Genomic DNA, 15,005 nt, shown 5'->3' with positions numbered 1-15,005 from the left:
ACCGGATGTCACGCAAAGCAGCACGCGGAGGAGAGCAGCAGATCGCGTCGGGGTCGGCGGAACCGGATGTCACGCAAAGCAGCACGCGGAGGAGAGAAAAGTCTACAGTAGCTCCACTTGAGAGAAAAGTCTACAGTAACTCCACATGAGAGTTACTGTTCTTGAGAGAAAAAAACGAGGTGTGAGTTGTCAACAACCGTAGAAAAGAGTCCATCACTAAGGGACAAGTACAATTTTTTTTTTTTTTTAAATATATATATTTGCATTTTCTTATAATGTATTTAAGTTATGCTTATTTTTATAATCTCGAAGTTATATTGGCTCGAGATTAAGATATCAACAACAGAAATATGAATCATCTCATGGAATTTTCTTATGGATTTTTTATCAGCCTAAGCATAAAAAAGACTAGTTTATGTCCCAGACTTTAGAATTGTGCTGAAAAAATGTCCTCAACTTGCATTTACAACAGATAAATCACCTCATCGAATGATCGCGTGGATATTTTTTCCACCTAAGATCTCGAGTCATAATTAATCAAAGTCCTCATGTGATTTTAAAAAAAAATCAACGTAAAAAAGGTCAAAATTCAGCACAGTTTGATGCTAATTGCTAAATGTAAATAAGGACAATTCATCTTATATATACACAATAATTAATCCATAAACTGTGTCAACATGCACAAATTCCTTTTTTGGTTGGTTTAAGATGCACAAATTCTAAGCAAAGTTAGTTCCCTCTTACCTGACGCCTAACCTTTTCCATTTCCATTTCACCAACCAGTAGTTGCATATATGTGACACAACTACACTTGATTAAATCTCAAGACAAGATATATCAAATTAAACACACATGATGATATCACATAACCACTCATGACATGACGACACTGCAGCACCGGCGGATCCACCTCCTCTTCCGCCTTGCCGTGGCGGCCGTTCTCACGCTGGGGGCGGCTCGCGTCATCCTCGATAACTTGAGGAACAACTATAGCATACTGGAATGGACAATTAGTCGTAGATATAGTATTCGAGTTCCGATTGAAGTCTCTGTGGACGAGGAAATCGAAGAGGGCTGCGATGTGTTCCAAGGTAGATGGATTTGGGAGAATGCAACTTATCCTCTCTATACGGAACAAAGCTGTCCCTTTCTAGTGAAACAGACAACTTGCACCAGAAATGGTAGATTAGATTCTTTTTATCAGAACTGGAGGTGGCAGCCTCATGCATGCGATTTGCCAAGGTAAGTAATTACTAGCTCCTCATTCATTAATCAAGATAATGATACTTACTATATGGTTCATGTTCTGATAATGTTAGGTTTGATGGTCTGAAGTTAATGGAGATGCTGAGAGACAAAAGATTGATGTTTGTTGGAGATTCAGTGCAAAGAAGCATGTTTGAGTCCATGATTTGTTTAGTAGATTCTGCACTTCCTAGAGTTGTAAGGAGATCCCTCCAACGCATACCTCCTAGGAAAGTTTTCAGAGTCGAGGTACACACATACACACACACTTGTATTTCAACACAAGCAAGCATTTGTTAACCAACTTGTTTCCGATCAAACACTATATAGGAATTCAATGCATCCATCGAGTACTACTGGGCTCCCTTCTTAGTCGAATCCATCTCCGATCACGCAACAAATCACACCGTCATGAAACGTTCGGTGAAGCTCGATTCCGTAGCCAAGCATAGCAAGGAGTGGGAAGGAGCTCACGTTTTGATCTTCGAGAGTTATATATGGTGGATGTACAAACCTACGATCAATGCCACGTATGAACTAAGTTTTTAACTATACCTTGTTCAGGTTCAGAATTATGAGTAGCAGTGATTCTACTTTTACAGGTATGGATCTCTAGACGACGTCCAAGAATACAATGTCACAACTGCGTATAGATCGGCAATGGAGACGTGGGCAAACTGGGTCGACTCTCGCGTCAACCGGGAAACTCAGAAGATCTTCTTCGCGACAATGTCTCCTACGCACTTATGGTAAGTCGTCCCCACCACTTGTTTGATTCAGATACTCAATCATATATATTGTCAATCTAATCTATTACCAAATATTATGAAGGAGTTGGGAATGGAAGCATGGAACAGAGGGCAATTGTTTCAACGAGACGCACCCCATTGAAGGACCGTACTGGGGAACTGGTTCGAACCTCGACATCATGGGGATCGTAGAAGATGTACTCGGGCGGGTGAAGGTTAACGTGACAGTGTTGAACATTACCCAATTGTCTGAATATAGAAAAGACGGCCACGCTTCAATTTTTGGAGAAAGAAAGGGAAAGCTCCTAACAAAAGAACAGAGATCCGACCCCAAGAATTTTGCAGATTGCATACACTGGTGCTTACCAGGAGTGCCTGATACTTGGAATGAGATTTTGTACGCGCTTCTTTTACAAGATTATCGCGACCAATCAATAATATGACAGACTGGAATGATGGAATGTTAGGTGACACCCTTTTCCTCCTGTGGAGAATAGGTCGGGGAACAGTCGAGAAGAAGAAGGAAGCAGTATCGGTATGGCAGTATATGATGCAGCACAGCACAATGCAGATATATATATATATAGAGCATCTTCACCAGCTTACTGTATTAGTCCCCCTCCTGAATATGAAATATAGGTTTCTTAATTCTTCTCGAATGTAAGAACTAGAAATTTAATAAATGGAAACTTGGACAAAAAATGTGACAAACTCAAGAAAAAGAAAAACAGAAACAAAATCTCAAGTTTCAATTAATGAATATTTGAATACTTCTATACCCAGTCCTCACATTTGTAATATAAATGGCATGCAAAGTTACCGGTGGAAAGACGACACTCAGAGAAGCTCCCACTCATTTTCACTCATCTCTCGAGATGACTGTGTTCTCTCCGCATGTAGAGCTGTGTACGGAGATGAGAACAGAGAACTTGGCTTATAATGCTGATTTGATTCCACATCAATGTTGCCGTACATTATTGCCAAGTGCTCATATTCCTTGGTTAGCCTCTTTTGAGAAGTAAACGCACCCTGTATTAATTTCTAGGGAAAAAAGAACATTAGGTTAATTGAGGTGGTAGAGAATGTTTGTGTAGAGTAAATTAAGAATGTGCTTTTGTGTGAAAGCGTGTGTGTGTCTGTGTGCAAATAGCCATATACAATTTTTCTGGTTTAGCTTGTTTGATACTTATTACGTAAAAGCAACGAAATACTACCTTATAATATCTGAAATTTTTTCTTCTATAAGAGCCAGCTGCGGCAAAATTGCTATACAAAATGACACTTCCTCCATCATGCTTCACATTTGAGGAAAGGTCGACGTTTTCCAAATCAAGGTCACCGACTGCATATGTATTTTCTGCATAACGATTAGCATATAGTAGAACCGCATGAATAATCGAGGAAGGTATTCACTAACAAACCAAGCAAGCATTGATAAAGATCATATTGGTCCCCGAACAAAACATGAACTTGCATAAGTAAGGCCAAATCGCACATCACTATGCATGCACTAGTAAGCCTAAATACAAAGATAAATCTGAAAATCTCAGTATGTATCGGATATTTAGGCGCTCATTCAAAAAGGAACTCCAAGGGATGTTGACTCTCAAAGTTCAAAGCATGCCGAGACAAATAAAAAAGGTTCCAACGAACTAAAGGCTGGAACATAGATTATGAAAGAAGTCAGTATATTTATTCTTGACTGTTCGCCAAAACAAGCAAAAAATTACAGTTAGCTGGTATATATATAAGATAAAGCTCAGAAGCACCATATACTGACCATCTTATGAATGAAATGCCATCACTATGATGCTAATTACAGCAGAACCAGAATAATTTAGTAAATAAAAATGGTAATAAGTATAGCTGAAATTACCAGTTTCAGATGGAGACATTACTATTTTCGAATGGCCATTCTTGTAATGTTCTTCATGCTCGCTTTCAAATGAACCATCCACAGATTCTGACCTATCTGTGTGCAATTCTGCCAAAATAACCTTTTGTTGCTGAGAAATCAATCTTGAAGTACGATAAAGGAACAAAAATATATGAAAAGGAGAAAAAATTAGTGAACAGATGCACTGATCAAACATACAATACACATCATTAGATATGTACAAGATGATAATAGAGATAAAGATAAACCAACCATTTGACTCCATCATTAGAAAAGCAGGGTCCCCGTCCACCTTTATGGAAGATGCAGCAGTAATATTATAAGTACAGCAGTCAGATACACTACTATTACTACTACGGGAGTGAAGGATGTTTTCAGCCTCCTTAGAAAGGTCTGCAGATGTAGACTCCGTAGTTATAGAAGACTTTAGGGATGTACAAGAAGTGGAAGGCATAAGGGCTATTTTTTCTTCTTTTTCATTGCAAAAGTAATATGGAAACATATGTTCAGATGACTGGACAGAGGTTGATAAATCAACACTGTCATCTTTAGTAGAGCAGCTTTTCGACAGAGCACTGTATTTTTCCTGAGCCCCGTCATCAACATCACAAGTAGGAGGAAGTGGTGAATCCATCAGTGGACAATTATCTTGATCAACTTTATGAATCGAAACAGGTACTGGTGGAGAAGATAAACTTCCATTTACATCTAAATATGGATCCTCAACCAACGTGCTTTTAGATAACCAAGCAGTGCTTGAAGTATCAGAAAGATGCATTGTGTCATCTGAAAAACCCTCATCTTCTTTTTGCTGGTTAAAATCCCTTATTTCCTCTTCAATGGATGTAGAACCTTCTTCATGAGCTGAAAATGCAGGTGAAGATGATATATCTTCGTAAGACTTTCCAGAAAAAAATTCACTATCATAACTTGAATTGACAGTCACTGGTTTCAAATCCTTTGTAACGTTCATTTCTGCACTTATACTTTCTTCTCTATTCTGGACCATAACATCGCCTTGTTCTGTCAAATATTGACAGGTTTGTGCTTCTGTGACATCAGCAGGCTTAGAGATTCGCACCTTATGGTCATTAGAGACCTGATTCTTTGCCAATTGCATTTCATCAGCAGAAGTGGAGGTTGCTCCGGTGCCAGTGATTGACACGTGATCCTGCATGTCAACTTTTTCACCAGCTGCCAATTGTTGTTCAGGCTTTGCAGTGTCCCCAGAGAGTGGGAGTATATCTTGCACTACATCAGAGTAAAGCCTTTTGACAGATAAACCGACACTTTGCACCTGGTTCCCAACAAATTTCACAGTATCCTGTTTGAGAGAGCAATTTACTGCGTGAGACAATATCCATCTCTGGAATGCACATATTGTTACTTACAGTTATGTAGATGATAATCTGCAATGTTGTATTTTATTGCGTACGGATAAACCATTGACTTCTCTAGAAAAGAGGGTAAAAAGGAATTGATAATCTCAAAGATGGACATAAACACAAAATGATATTTTCGATGTAAAGTGCGGGTCAGTCCTCAAGCTACAGAAAATAGTTTGAAGATCACTCATTGTGAGAATAGAAACTTCATATCACACAAATAAAGTGTGGATAGCCTATGGAAGAGACATATATCATTTGACCTAATACTGTGAAAGTAGGATCCCTTTGTCATTTCTTTGCTGTTGTAGCCATGTTCTGGGCCAGAGAATTGTATCAATAACACTACACATTCAGAGAGAATGTGCTGTAAAAACAGAAATAGAAGATGCACTACCTTGTTTACAAATCCATCAACATCCTTGCAAATGGACTCGAACTGGTGGTAAATGTTCCCAGCCCATAATTTATTTTTGAAGTTGAAATCCATCGGAACACGCACAATGTTCCCCAAAATTGATCAAGATGGTTCCACCATAAAAAGTATGACACAATGTCAGTAAGTTGAATGAGGAATGAACCTGCATGCAGTCGAAGATAATTCCATGAGCTACTCCCACAGAAACAAATAAAAATTCTTGATTAAAACTTGGAATGGAAGTGAGAATAATCTCAAATGAAGTGAAGAATGAATCTCATGCAGATATAAACAAGAAAGCTAACTTTGGATGACACTCATTCAAGGTGAAAATCGTGGCCTACAAGGACATAACACAATACCTGCCGGAGGATAAATAAATAAACTTATCTATTTTTCAACAAGGTAGAGTTAGTTGACAGATATTTTTCTTAATTCCTTTGAATATACAGGAAACTGATGTATGAGAAATAGTTTTGAAGGAAAAGAAACGTGAACTTTCTCTTTCTTCTCTCATAACTTGTCTCCAATCTCGTTCCTTTTCCTCCTGCAAATCTCTTTCCCCAAAAATGATCCAATTTCCAATTTTAACAATTCAGTTACACAACGAGTTAATGGAAAACCAAGAGGCGATCAACAAAGCTCACAAGTTACAACAGAAAATTGCCAAACGTATTGGCACGCAAAGATACAGAACCTAGGCGATTAAACCTCTATACAATGAAAAAGAAAAACCTTTAAACAACTACGTACACACAACAGAAATCACCTCTCAAAATTTCGGAAGAACTCCAAAAAGAAAAGATACTTCTTTTTTCATAAAACTCACCGAACAATTCTGTCAATCATAAAGCTAATTCACGCCTCAAAATCACTTTTTTCCCACTTTATTATCTCCATCGTTCTTTTGTATCAGAATCTAAAACCCATAAAGGAAAAGACAAAAGTTCTGGCACGCACACACACACACATACATAGAGTGATCAATGATCATCATATTCCAACAATCGGACAACGCAAGACTAAAGGGCCAATACCCTCACCCTGATGATGGCAGAATTAAAAAAAGCAAAGAAGTCTCACCGGCGGGGGATAACCGGCGGTACGGGTGGCTGAATGAGAATGCCTTCGCACGTGCTGTTGCGTTTTAACAGAGGTTTTATTGTTGCACGTGCACGTGCCAAGTTTTAATCTTTGAAAAACCCTCGACTCTATGCCGACCTGTTGCTACTGATCTGGTTTTAATGTAGTGGAATTTGATATGATTTTTTAGTGAAATTCACGGGATTTCGGAACTTGTTATGACGAGATTATATTTGTAATAATATAATTGGTGTGAATTGTGATATAGACGGCATTTAGAGTTGAGGAAAAAGATTGGTTTTTTATATGGAAAAGGATTTGTTTCAAGAAACAGATTTGAAAAGGAAAAGACTCTTACAGAGTACTTATAATTTAGGTAAGGAAAAATTGCATGAAAATACACGTACTTTGTCAAAAATTCATATTTGGCGTGAAGTTCGGATTTTATAATTAAATACACCAATTTAATAAGTTGTCTAATTTTAACATCGATTTCATTTCCGACAACCGAATAAATTGACGTGGCGCTTACGTGTCAAGCAACTTATCCAGCCTAGAAGGGAAACGACTGTGTTTTGCTAGCATGTAATTAAACGGCGTCGTTTTAGACTAACAAAACGACGTCGTTTTGTTAATTGAATTAAAATTAGGGTAATCAGCATTTTATCACCACGTCATTTTAGACTAACAATGTTAATTGAATTAAAATTAGCTACAGAGTCCTTGTCTGTCATCACCACATCGTCCTCCCCCGCAGCGTCGTCTGCTTTATCGGAAGAAGCAGATGCAGGAGAACACGGTTCGAGCTCGGATTCGATAGTGGGTGCTAATGGTGAAAATGGGTCCGGTGGAGGTTGCTTCGACTTGGTGGTGTTGGTGATGTTATTCATTTAGAAAGAATGACAATTGACCAAAAACTAATATATATAACTAGTGTATAACCCGTCGAAATTCGACGGGATTTTAAATTATAATTTAAATTATTTATATTATTTTTATATAATATAATTAATTTTTAATTAATTTAGTTTGATGTAATAGAATTTACATATACTAATCTTAATTATATTTGTCAATTAAATGTTAACTTTTTGTTAGAATAGTAAAAATACCCGTTTATATAAATTTTGTACATTTTTAATATATTAATGGATAAGAATTAATTTAAAATCTCATTTTTCATCTAAGCATCATCTCATCTCATGATCATCAAGAACTTGAAAGACGATATCTGACTTTTGAGCATTATCTCGTCTAGACCCTAAAATACTATGCCTGACTTAATGTGTCAATCGTTTGAACATCACTATCTGATGCTTTAAATATCATAATTCACTTCTAAATATCATTTTCATTATGAGCTTGAAAGACCAGGGCTGACTTGTGAGATTATATAATCTGAAGCTTGTGAGATTATAACTAACTTCTAAACATCATCTTGTATAGAGCTTAAAAAATCACCATTTATGCATCATCTTATTTAGAGCTTAAAATATCATAACTGAGTTTCAAGCATCATTTCGTTTGAAGTTTGAAAGAATAAAACTGATTCGTGAGAATCATCTTGTTTCAAGTTTGACAGACTATAAATAAGTTGTGAGAATCATCCCGTCTAAGGCTTGAGAAAATTGATGTGATATTCAAATTATATCATATCAATTTATTTAGTATTTCAATTGAACAACTTATTTATTTTCTTTATTCAAATGTCATATCTTAGTATCATTTTCTTTATTTATATGACCAAATTAAATTGAATAACTTATTTATTTAAAATACATTTAAGTATTATTTTTTTATACGATCAAATTCATTTGAATAACCTATTTATTTCGAGAATATCTATACTTTATTTAGGTTTCCAAATATTGAAATCTAATTATAATTTTCTTAGACTCAAATTATGAAGTTTAGTATAAATCTAATATGAAAAACTATTGCAACTATAAAAAAATATGGAATACTATTTATTTGAAATACATATCATAAGTATTTCTTTATCAAGGGTTTTCCATAATTAAATTTTATAGAATATGAATGTGGGAAAGATAGACGGGCTAATGTATTCATGGAGATTGACCCTTTTATTAAGGTTATGATTGATGAAATTTAGTATAAATTCAATGTGGGATAGATGAAGTTTATACATTTGTTTTCATCTATCCCACATTGAATTTATACTAAACTTCATCAATCATAACCTTAATAAAAGGGTCAATCTCCATGAATACATTAGCCCATCTATCTTTCCCACAAGTGCCACATATGATAGAGAATAGTGGAGAGCTCTCTAATATGTATAGCTAATTGATATAGTACATAGATAAATAACAAAATATAAAAAAATCAAATTTAATGTACATATTTGGATATTATACAATTGATTAAACCCATTTTGAATTTATAAATCCACACCCGTATTCGTTTGAAAATTAATAAAGAATTATTTACTATACATTTTGATTGAGGATCAATTTATAGTAATACTCACTACTACTCATACTTATTTAAGTTATTGAAATATATAGATAATTAAATTTAATTTGTTACCTTAACTGATCATTTGTCTCAACAAAAACTCAAAAGATGAAAGGCTAATATATATATGAATGAAGATTATGCCTTTTATCTAGATATATCTTTATGAGATTAGATTTTGAATTATGAAGTTTATTATAAATTTAATGTGAAAATCTATTACAATTATAAAAATATGTGGAAAACTATTTATTTGAAATACATATTATAAGTATTTCTTTATCTATATTTTCCAATGATTAAATATAATATCAATGTGAAAAAAATAGATGGTCTAATGTCTACATGAAAATTGAGGAGAATATGTAAATTGGTTAAAAATGGTAGGGTCTACCTCTTTTTTAGGGTTAATTTTTTTTATTTAGGGAAATAGGCCACTTATAATGGGACAGCCCAAAATGGAATACATGTAATTTTTAATGGGACAGATGGAGTATTTTATTTTATCTGTTGTTCAATTTTTAGTGGGACATCACTTTAATATCTTTGTCATATTCTTGTTAATGTTATGTGAAAAATATAAGATATTTCACTATATTCTTGTTAATCTTATATTCATAATTTCTTTTATAAATATTTTAAAGATTCCACTATATTTGAAATTGACACTGTCGCTATTTTTTTGTATCAAGCACCACAAAATCCATTTGACTTTGGCTGTACTATTTTAGAGTATTCCACGTGATTTAATATGTTATCTTTTTAGATAACCATTTTATATTGTAATAAAAATGATTAAATGTACTCTGAATGTGAATGAAGAAAAAATCTCATTTAAAAGATAACAATATTAACAATGATAATTAATTATATTGTGAGCAAAGAAAATAACTCATCATGTGATTAAAAAGAGTAAATAAATAAATGTATTAACATAAAGAAGTTGTAGAGTATTGTTTAAAAATGAAAAGTGACTAATTTTTATGGATGTTTCAAAATGACAATTTTTTTTTTTTTATGAATGAAAGAAATATTAAATATGAACTCACACATCTTTACTCTATACTTTTACTCTTTTAATAATCGTGCCCCCAAAAAAAAAAAAAGTAAAGTCAGCTGGGACAAAGGAAGTACATTATAGTGGGATGGTTGTAGGTTTCCCTTAACATAAAAGAAGTAATAAAAAAGCTAACACATTAGCATAAGATAAAAAGAAACGCACATTTGAGTGGTACAAAATAAATTTCATCGAAATGTTATCTTACATAGAAATTTCTGGCAGAATAAACTAAAGACTAATGATGTTTTGAGTTGAAGCTTGTACGGACTCAGTAGCATATTCTTGATCAGTCATAGAATGTTTGTTCTCCGCAAAAGACTGGCTTCGTTTTAAAAATGAAGCTCGTAGTTTCATAGCTGCATGTTGTTCATGGATATTAAAAAGTTATACTGACTTCTACAACATACCATTTCGGAATCTCTAAGAGCTTGCAACCACATCCCATCTCCATATTGTTCCATCTTCACAGCAGCAGAGAATGGTGCTGCACCCACATGGATTAATATGATTTACTCGCTCCAACGTCGTGTAAATTAGAGAGAGAAAGAAAAGTGGCAATTATAACACAACACTAAGGACTCGAGCTCGTATGATTTACAGCATACGAGCTTGCAACATACAAATTATCATTCTTCTATATCCCCTCGAAAAGAAGACAGCATACGATATGTAGGGTCCCCTCAAGACTATAAAATGGCAATTATAACACAACACTAAGGACTAAGGAGCCTAATAAATTGTAAAAGCCTTGTCTTTCCTTTACCTAATTATCTAATCAATTCGAATGCTTCTAATTTATCCCAACTCACCTTGAAACACATAAAATAAACAACCTGATTTACAACGCAAAATTAATAATAATAATAATAATAAAATTTCCTTCAAGGCAGATCAATAAAATTACTTGAGTTGAACCAATAACCCATGTTCAGAGTCAACAGCACAAAAGCTATTAACCTCAACAATTGTATTTATCATAAATTATCCATGCTAAAAAAACAACCAAAACGAAATGGTAGTATGGCACTATTCATTTGTGAGAACAAACTCATTCAAATATTTAACTGAAGGAAAAATGTACACTGCTATGAGTTAATGCATGTGTAGAAAAATCTGTACGTCATATTCTCTATCAATTATCATTCTTCTATATCCTCCTCGAAAAGAAGACAGGGATTTTAAATTATAATTTAAAAATGAAGCTCGTAGTTTCATAGCTGCATGTTGTTCATGGATATTAAAAAGTTATACTGACTTCTACAAAATACCATTTCGGAATCTCTAAGAGCTTGCAACCACATCCCATCTCCATATTGTTCCATCTTCACAGCAGCAGAGAATGGTGCTGCACCCACATGGATTAATATGATTTACTCGCTCCAACGTCGTGTAAATTAGAGAGAGAAAGAAAAGTGGGATCAGGAGTTCATACCTTCCATCAAAAGACATGGCGGTTAATCTAATTGGAGATTTCGACTGGACATGGGACAATCTGAGAATGCATGCAGCAAATGTGTAAGAAGCTATAGCAAAGAAAGTGAGCGGGGCAAGCCAAGGAGACAGACCTTGCAATGAGAACCGGAGGGTTAGACTGAACTTCCCACACATATATCTTCCCTTCCCTATTCCCTGAAAACAGCAAATTAAGAATACGGGGATTATGGAACAGCTGTAGCTTGGCTACTTTTATTTTATACTTATTTTGTTGTGGCGCTTCACTCTTGTACTCAAAAGTCCATGAACAGTATGGTAGAATGATGGGGATTACCTACTGCTGCTGCCTTGTAATGGAAATCACAAGAAAACTTGATAAACCAAATATCACACTCGGGATCAGGATACTTTTGGAGGATGTCAACCGTACCCTGAAAAGAACTCATCAAGCTGTGTAAGCAATCATACCATCTATGGCGAAAAGATCATTCAAGATCATATTTAAGCATGCAGATCTGAACATATCAGTAAGCTTGAAAATGATGATTCTAACCTCTCCAGGAGATTGTTCTTTCATTTTTGGTTCCCATAGTACAAGTTCATTATCAACACTCTGCAAATACAAAACAAATTATCATCATCCAAGCATAAAAATTGCTAACCCATAAGAGAATGGAAAGCAACATGGCATATAGAATAATTAAGTCGCACAATCCTGTTTAAATTTCAAGAAAACTCTGATAGCAGTAGATCCCTATATTTTGCTTCCTGAGTATTTCCAGAGTATATTTTCATGCAAATAGTACCACTTTGGTGGTGTATGAAAAAAATAAGTGTAATCGGAGAAGTAAGCAAAACAACCAATTAAAGAATGAAGGAAAAGAAAGCAGGAAAAATTTATTTCTAAAGTTTATTGCCATTCTATATTTACATAATTTGCAGCTACCAAAAATTAATTAACATAAAAATCTAGGGTTTATGTTTCCATTGTTAAAAATCTTTCCAAAATTTGTTCTTTCTAAAATAATAATAATTCTATACTTAAAATAGTCAAACATTTAATACTTACCATATGGGGGAAGGGAGGTGGCAGATCGGCGGACATGGCTGCCGTGGTCGCCGGAAATCACAAAGAGGCGGTGAGACTTTGGGGATCTAGGGGCTCGGCGATTCGCGGTTGGTGCCGGCGAGGTCGAGCCCCTCGTGGTGTTGACGAATTTTCCCCTGGGCACGTTTGGCCTCCGGCTCCAGCGCAATGGGGCGGGAGAAGCGGCTGAGGCTGCGGGAGTGGCGGAGAGAGCGGTGGGGGTTGGAGCTGCCGATTGAAGAAAGAAAGAGGCGGCGATGCAGATCGGAGGGCTTGCGGGGGAAGGGAGGTGGCCGGCGCGGTGAAGGTGACGGTGGCGACTGGAATCCGAGTGCAGTTGCGGCTGAGTCTTGTTTGCAGCACCCATAGATCTGTAGTGTGTGTGATGGATAGAGATCAATTGTTGTGATAAGGATTTGCAGACGGTGGGAGATGGGATTTGAGAAGGTTTTGCAGATGGATGGGGAGAGATTTGAGAAGGTTTTGCAGATGGCGGAAAAGGGGGATTTTAGAAGGATTTGCTGCTGATCAATTGCTACAACAGGTGATTGAGCATGAGATTTGCAGACACATGGTGATAGATTTGAGAATGAATTACGTATGAATTGCTAATCAAATTTTGTAACGGTATTTGAGTATGAGAATTTTGATGTTTTTGCCAAGCTTAAGAATTGAGGCGTAAAAGGCAGAATAGAGAATGAGATAAATCAAAATGGAGGTTTGGGAGAGCGGCACGTAGGAGAGAGAATCACTATAGAGGCTGCAATATGTATTGCTTTATAGAATTGATAGATTGAAATATCTGGAGAGAGAGAGAGAGAGTCGCAATTGAAGGCGACAAGAATGACTGTAGTGAGTGAGAGGGAAATGAGCGGAAGGGATGATTGGATTTGGGGGTTAGGGTTGTTTTTTGAAGTCAAATGAGCAGATTCCAGGAAGAAGATATGTCGAATACTCTATGATTCCACAATCTCATCGCCTTTGAATTCATGAAATTCGAGTTCTTGAAGAGGGGTTCAGAAATCGACAGTGATTGAACAAATTAGGGTTCATTACTTTGAATTAATAAGAAAAGACACAAAACGATACTGTTTCATCTTATTGAAAACGACGATGTTTAGTCATTTATTCGACGAATTAAAAGGAGTGTGCCGGCGAGGCACGTAGGATCCACGTCATTTAAAAAATTGGGGAAAATGAAATCAGTGTTAAAATTAGACAACTTATTAAATTGGTGTATTTAATTGTAAAATCCTAACTTTGGGTCAAATATGAATTTTTGACAAAGTTTGTGTATTTTCATGCAATTTTCCCTTTAGGTAAATATAAGTTATTCTTTCAACGTTATCGTGAATTAACAAAAATATGTCAATTTAAATATAAAAAAAATTAAGTGTCCAATGTTCAAAAAAAATATATTTGTGTTCGAAAAATTATTTCCAACGCTTGAAAGATGATGTGTCTATTAACAATGATACCGTTTTTAAATTTTTTTAATATTCGAAAAAAATTAATACACATATTTTTTAATATCAAGAAATATTTATTTTCATTTTACTCCTGCGTTTATTTTGCTTAGGAAGGTCTTGAAAGCCCCGTGTGGCATTTATAGTGTGCCACATGTACACAATGTGTGGTCCAGATTTGATACTACATACTACCCAAAAATACGATACTATCGGAACCCAATCATGTACTCCCTCCGTCCCGCGAATTTTGGCACATGTTTTTTTGGGCCGTCCCACGAATCTTGACACATTTCCAAATAAGGTAATAATTATTACCTTCTCTCTCCTACTTTATCACTTTTATACTTTATTAATTACACACTTAAAACACTAATCTACAACTCCTTAATTCTCGTGCCGAAATCAAACGTGTCAAGATTCGTGGGACGGATGGAGTATATATATAGAGAGAGAGAAAAAGAAAAGTTTAATTGAGAAACGTAAATATATTTAGTATTGACAGTATTAGAAAAAATGCTTCTAACCACCCAAATTAATGACCAAAAATTTTGATCATTAATTTAGCTGGCCCTAAACCGTTTCACGACCGTTTTTTTATTTAGCGATTGAAATTTAGGTCATTAATTATTTTTTAATTATTTTATTTTTTTATATTTTTAACGATCGAAAATTCGTTCAATAATATTTTTTATTCTTTTTA

At 35.2% G+C, this 15,005-nt stretch overlaps 3 protein-coding genes across 12 annotated transcripts; 1 reads left to right on the top strand and 2 right to left on the bottom strand.

Annotated features, from left to right (window-relative positions):
- Positions 1 to 671: 671 nt before the first annotated feature.
- On the top strand, positions 672 to 2,696 carry LOC130986912 (protein trichome birefringence-like 31). Its single transcript, XM_057910463.1, has 5 exons — positions 672 to 1,242; positions 1,320 to 1,494; positions 1,576 to 1,775; positions 1,848 to 1,994; positions 2,077 to 2,696. The coding sequence occupies exons 1-5, from the start codon at positions 881 to 883 to the stop codon at positions 2,435 to 2,437; spliced, it is 1,245 nt and encodes a 414-aa protein (XP_057766446.1). The 5' UTR covers positions 672 to 880; the 3' UTR covers positions 2,438 to 2,696.
- On the bottom strand, positions 1,772 to 7,102 carry LOC130986909 (uncharacterized). 9 transcript variants are annotated; one of them, XM_057910457.1, is made up of 7 exons: positions 6,778 to 7,095; positions 5,674 to 5,857; positions 4,144 to 5,215; positions 3,871 to 3,978; positions 3,209 to 3,336; positions 2,815 to 3,035; positions 1,772 to 2,616 (listed from the first exon to the last, which is right to left on the bottom strand). In XM_057910457.1, exons 2-6 carry the CDS (start codon positions 5,764 to 5,766, stop codon positions 2,832 to 2,834), a joined length of 1,605 nt encoding a protein of 534 aa, XP_057766440.1. In that variant the 5' UTR covers positions 5,767 to 5,857; positions 6,778 to 7,095; the 3' UTR covers positions 1,772 to 2,616; positions 2,815 to 2,831. The 9 variants fall into 9 exon arrangements, with proteins under 9 accessions (XP_057766440.1, XP_057766443.1, XP_057766437.1 ...); XM_057910460.1 differs by lacking the exon at positions 6,778 to 7,095 and adding an exon at positions 6,464 to 6,738; XM_057910454.1 differs by having other exon boundaries at positions 2,576 to 2,616; positions 3,209 to 3,351; positions 6,778 to 7,094.
- A 3,330-nt stretch (positions 7,103 to 10,432) lies between these two features.
- LOC130986924 (polycomb group protein FIE2-like) lies at positions 10,433 to 13,615 on the bottom strand. Of its 2 annotated transcripts, XM_057910493.1 has the most exons (7): positions 12,819 to 13,615; positions 12,303 to 12,362; positions 12,084 to 12,180; positions 11,881 to 11,944; positions 11,748 to 11,807; positions 11,584 to 11,660; positions 10,433 to 10,799 (listed from the first exon to the last, which is right to left on the bottom strand). In XM_057910493.1, the coding sequence occupies exons 1-6, from the start codon at positions 12,852 to 12,854 to the stop codon at positions 11,597 to 11,599; spliced, it is 381 nt and encodes a 126-aa protein (XP_057766476.1). In that variant the 5' UTR covers positions 12,855 to 13,615; the 3' UTR covers positions 10,433 to 10,799; positions 11,584 to 11,596. The 2 variants fall into 2 exon arrangements, with proteins under 2 accessions (XP_057766476.1, XP_057766475.1); XM_057910492.1 differs by having other exon boundaries at positions 10,433 to 11,660; positions 12,819 to 13,581.
- Between the last annotated feature and the right edge of the window lie 1,390 nt (positions 13,616 to 15,005).

Source organism: Salvia miltiorrhiza, chromosome 5, assembly GCF_028751815.1.
Source record: "Salvia miltiorrhiza cultivar Shanhuang (shh) chromosome 5, IMPLAD_Smil_shh, whole genome shotgun sequence".
Classification (NCBI taxonomy): Eukaryota; Viridiplantae; Streptophyta; class Magnoliopsida; order Lamiales; family Lamiaceae; genus Salvia; species Salvia miltiorrhiza.
This window is presented reverse-complemented; position numbering and strand designations above follow the sequence as displayed.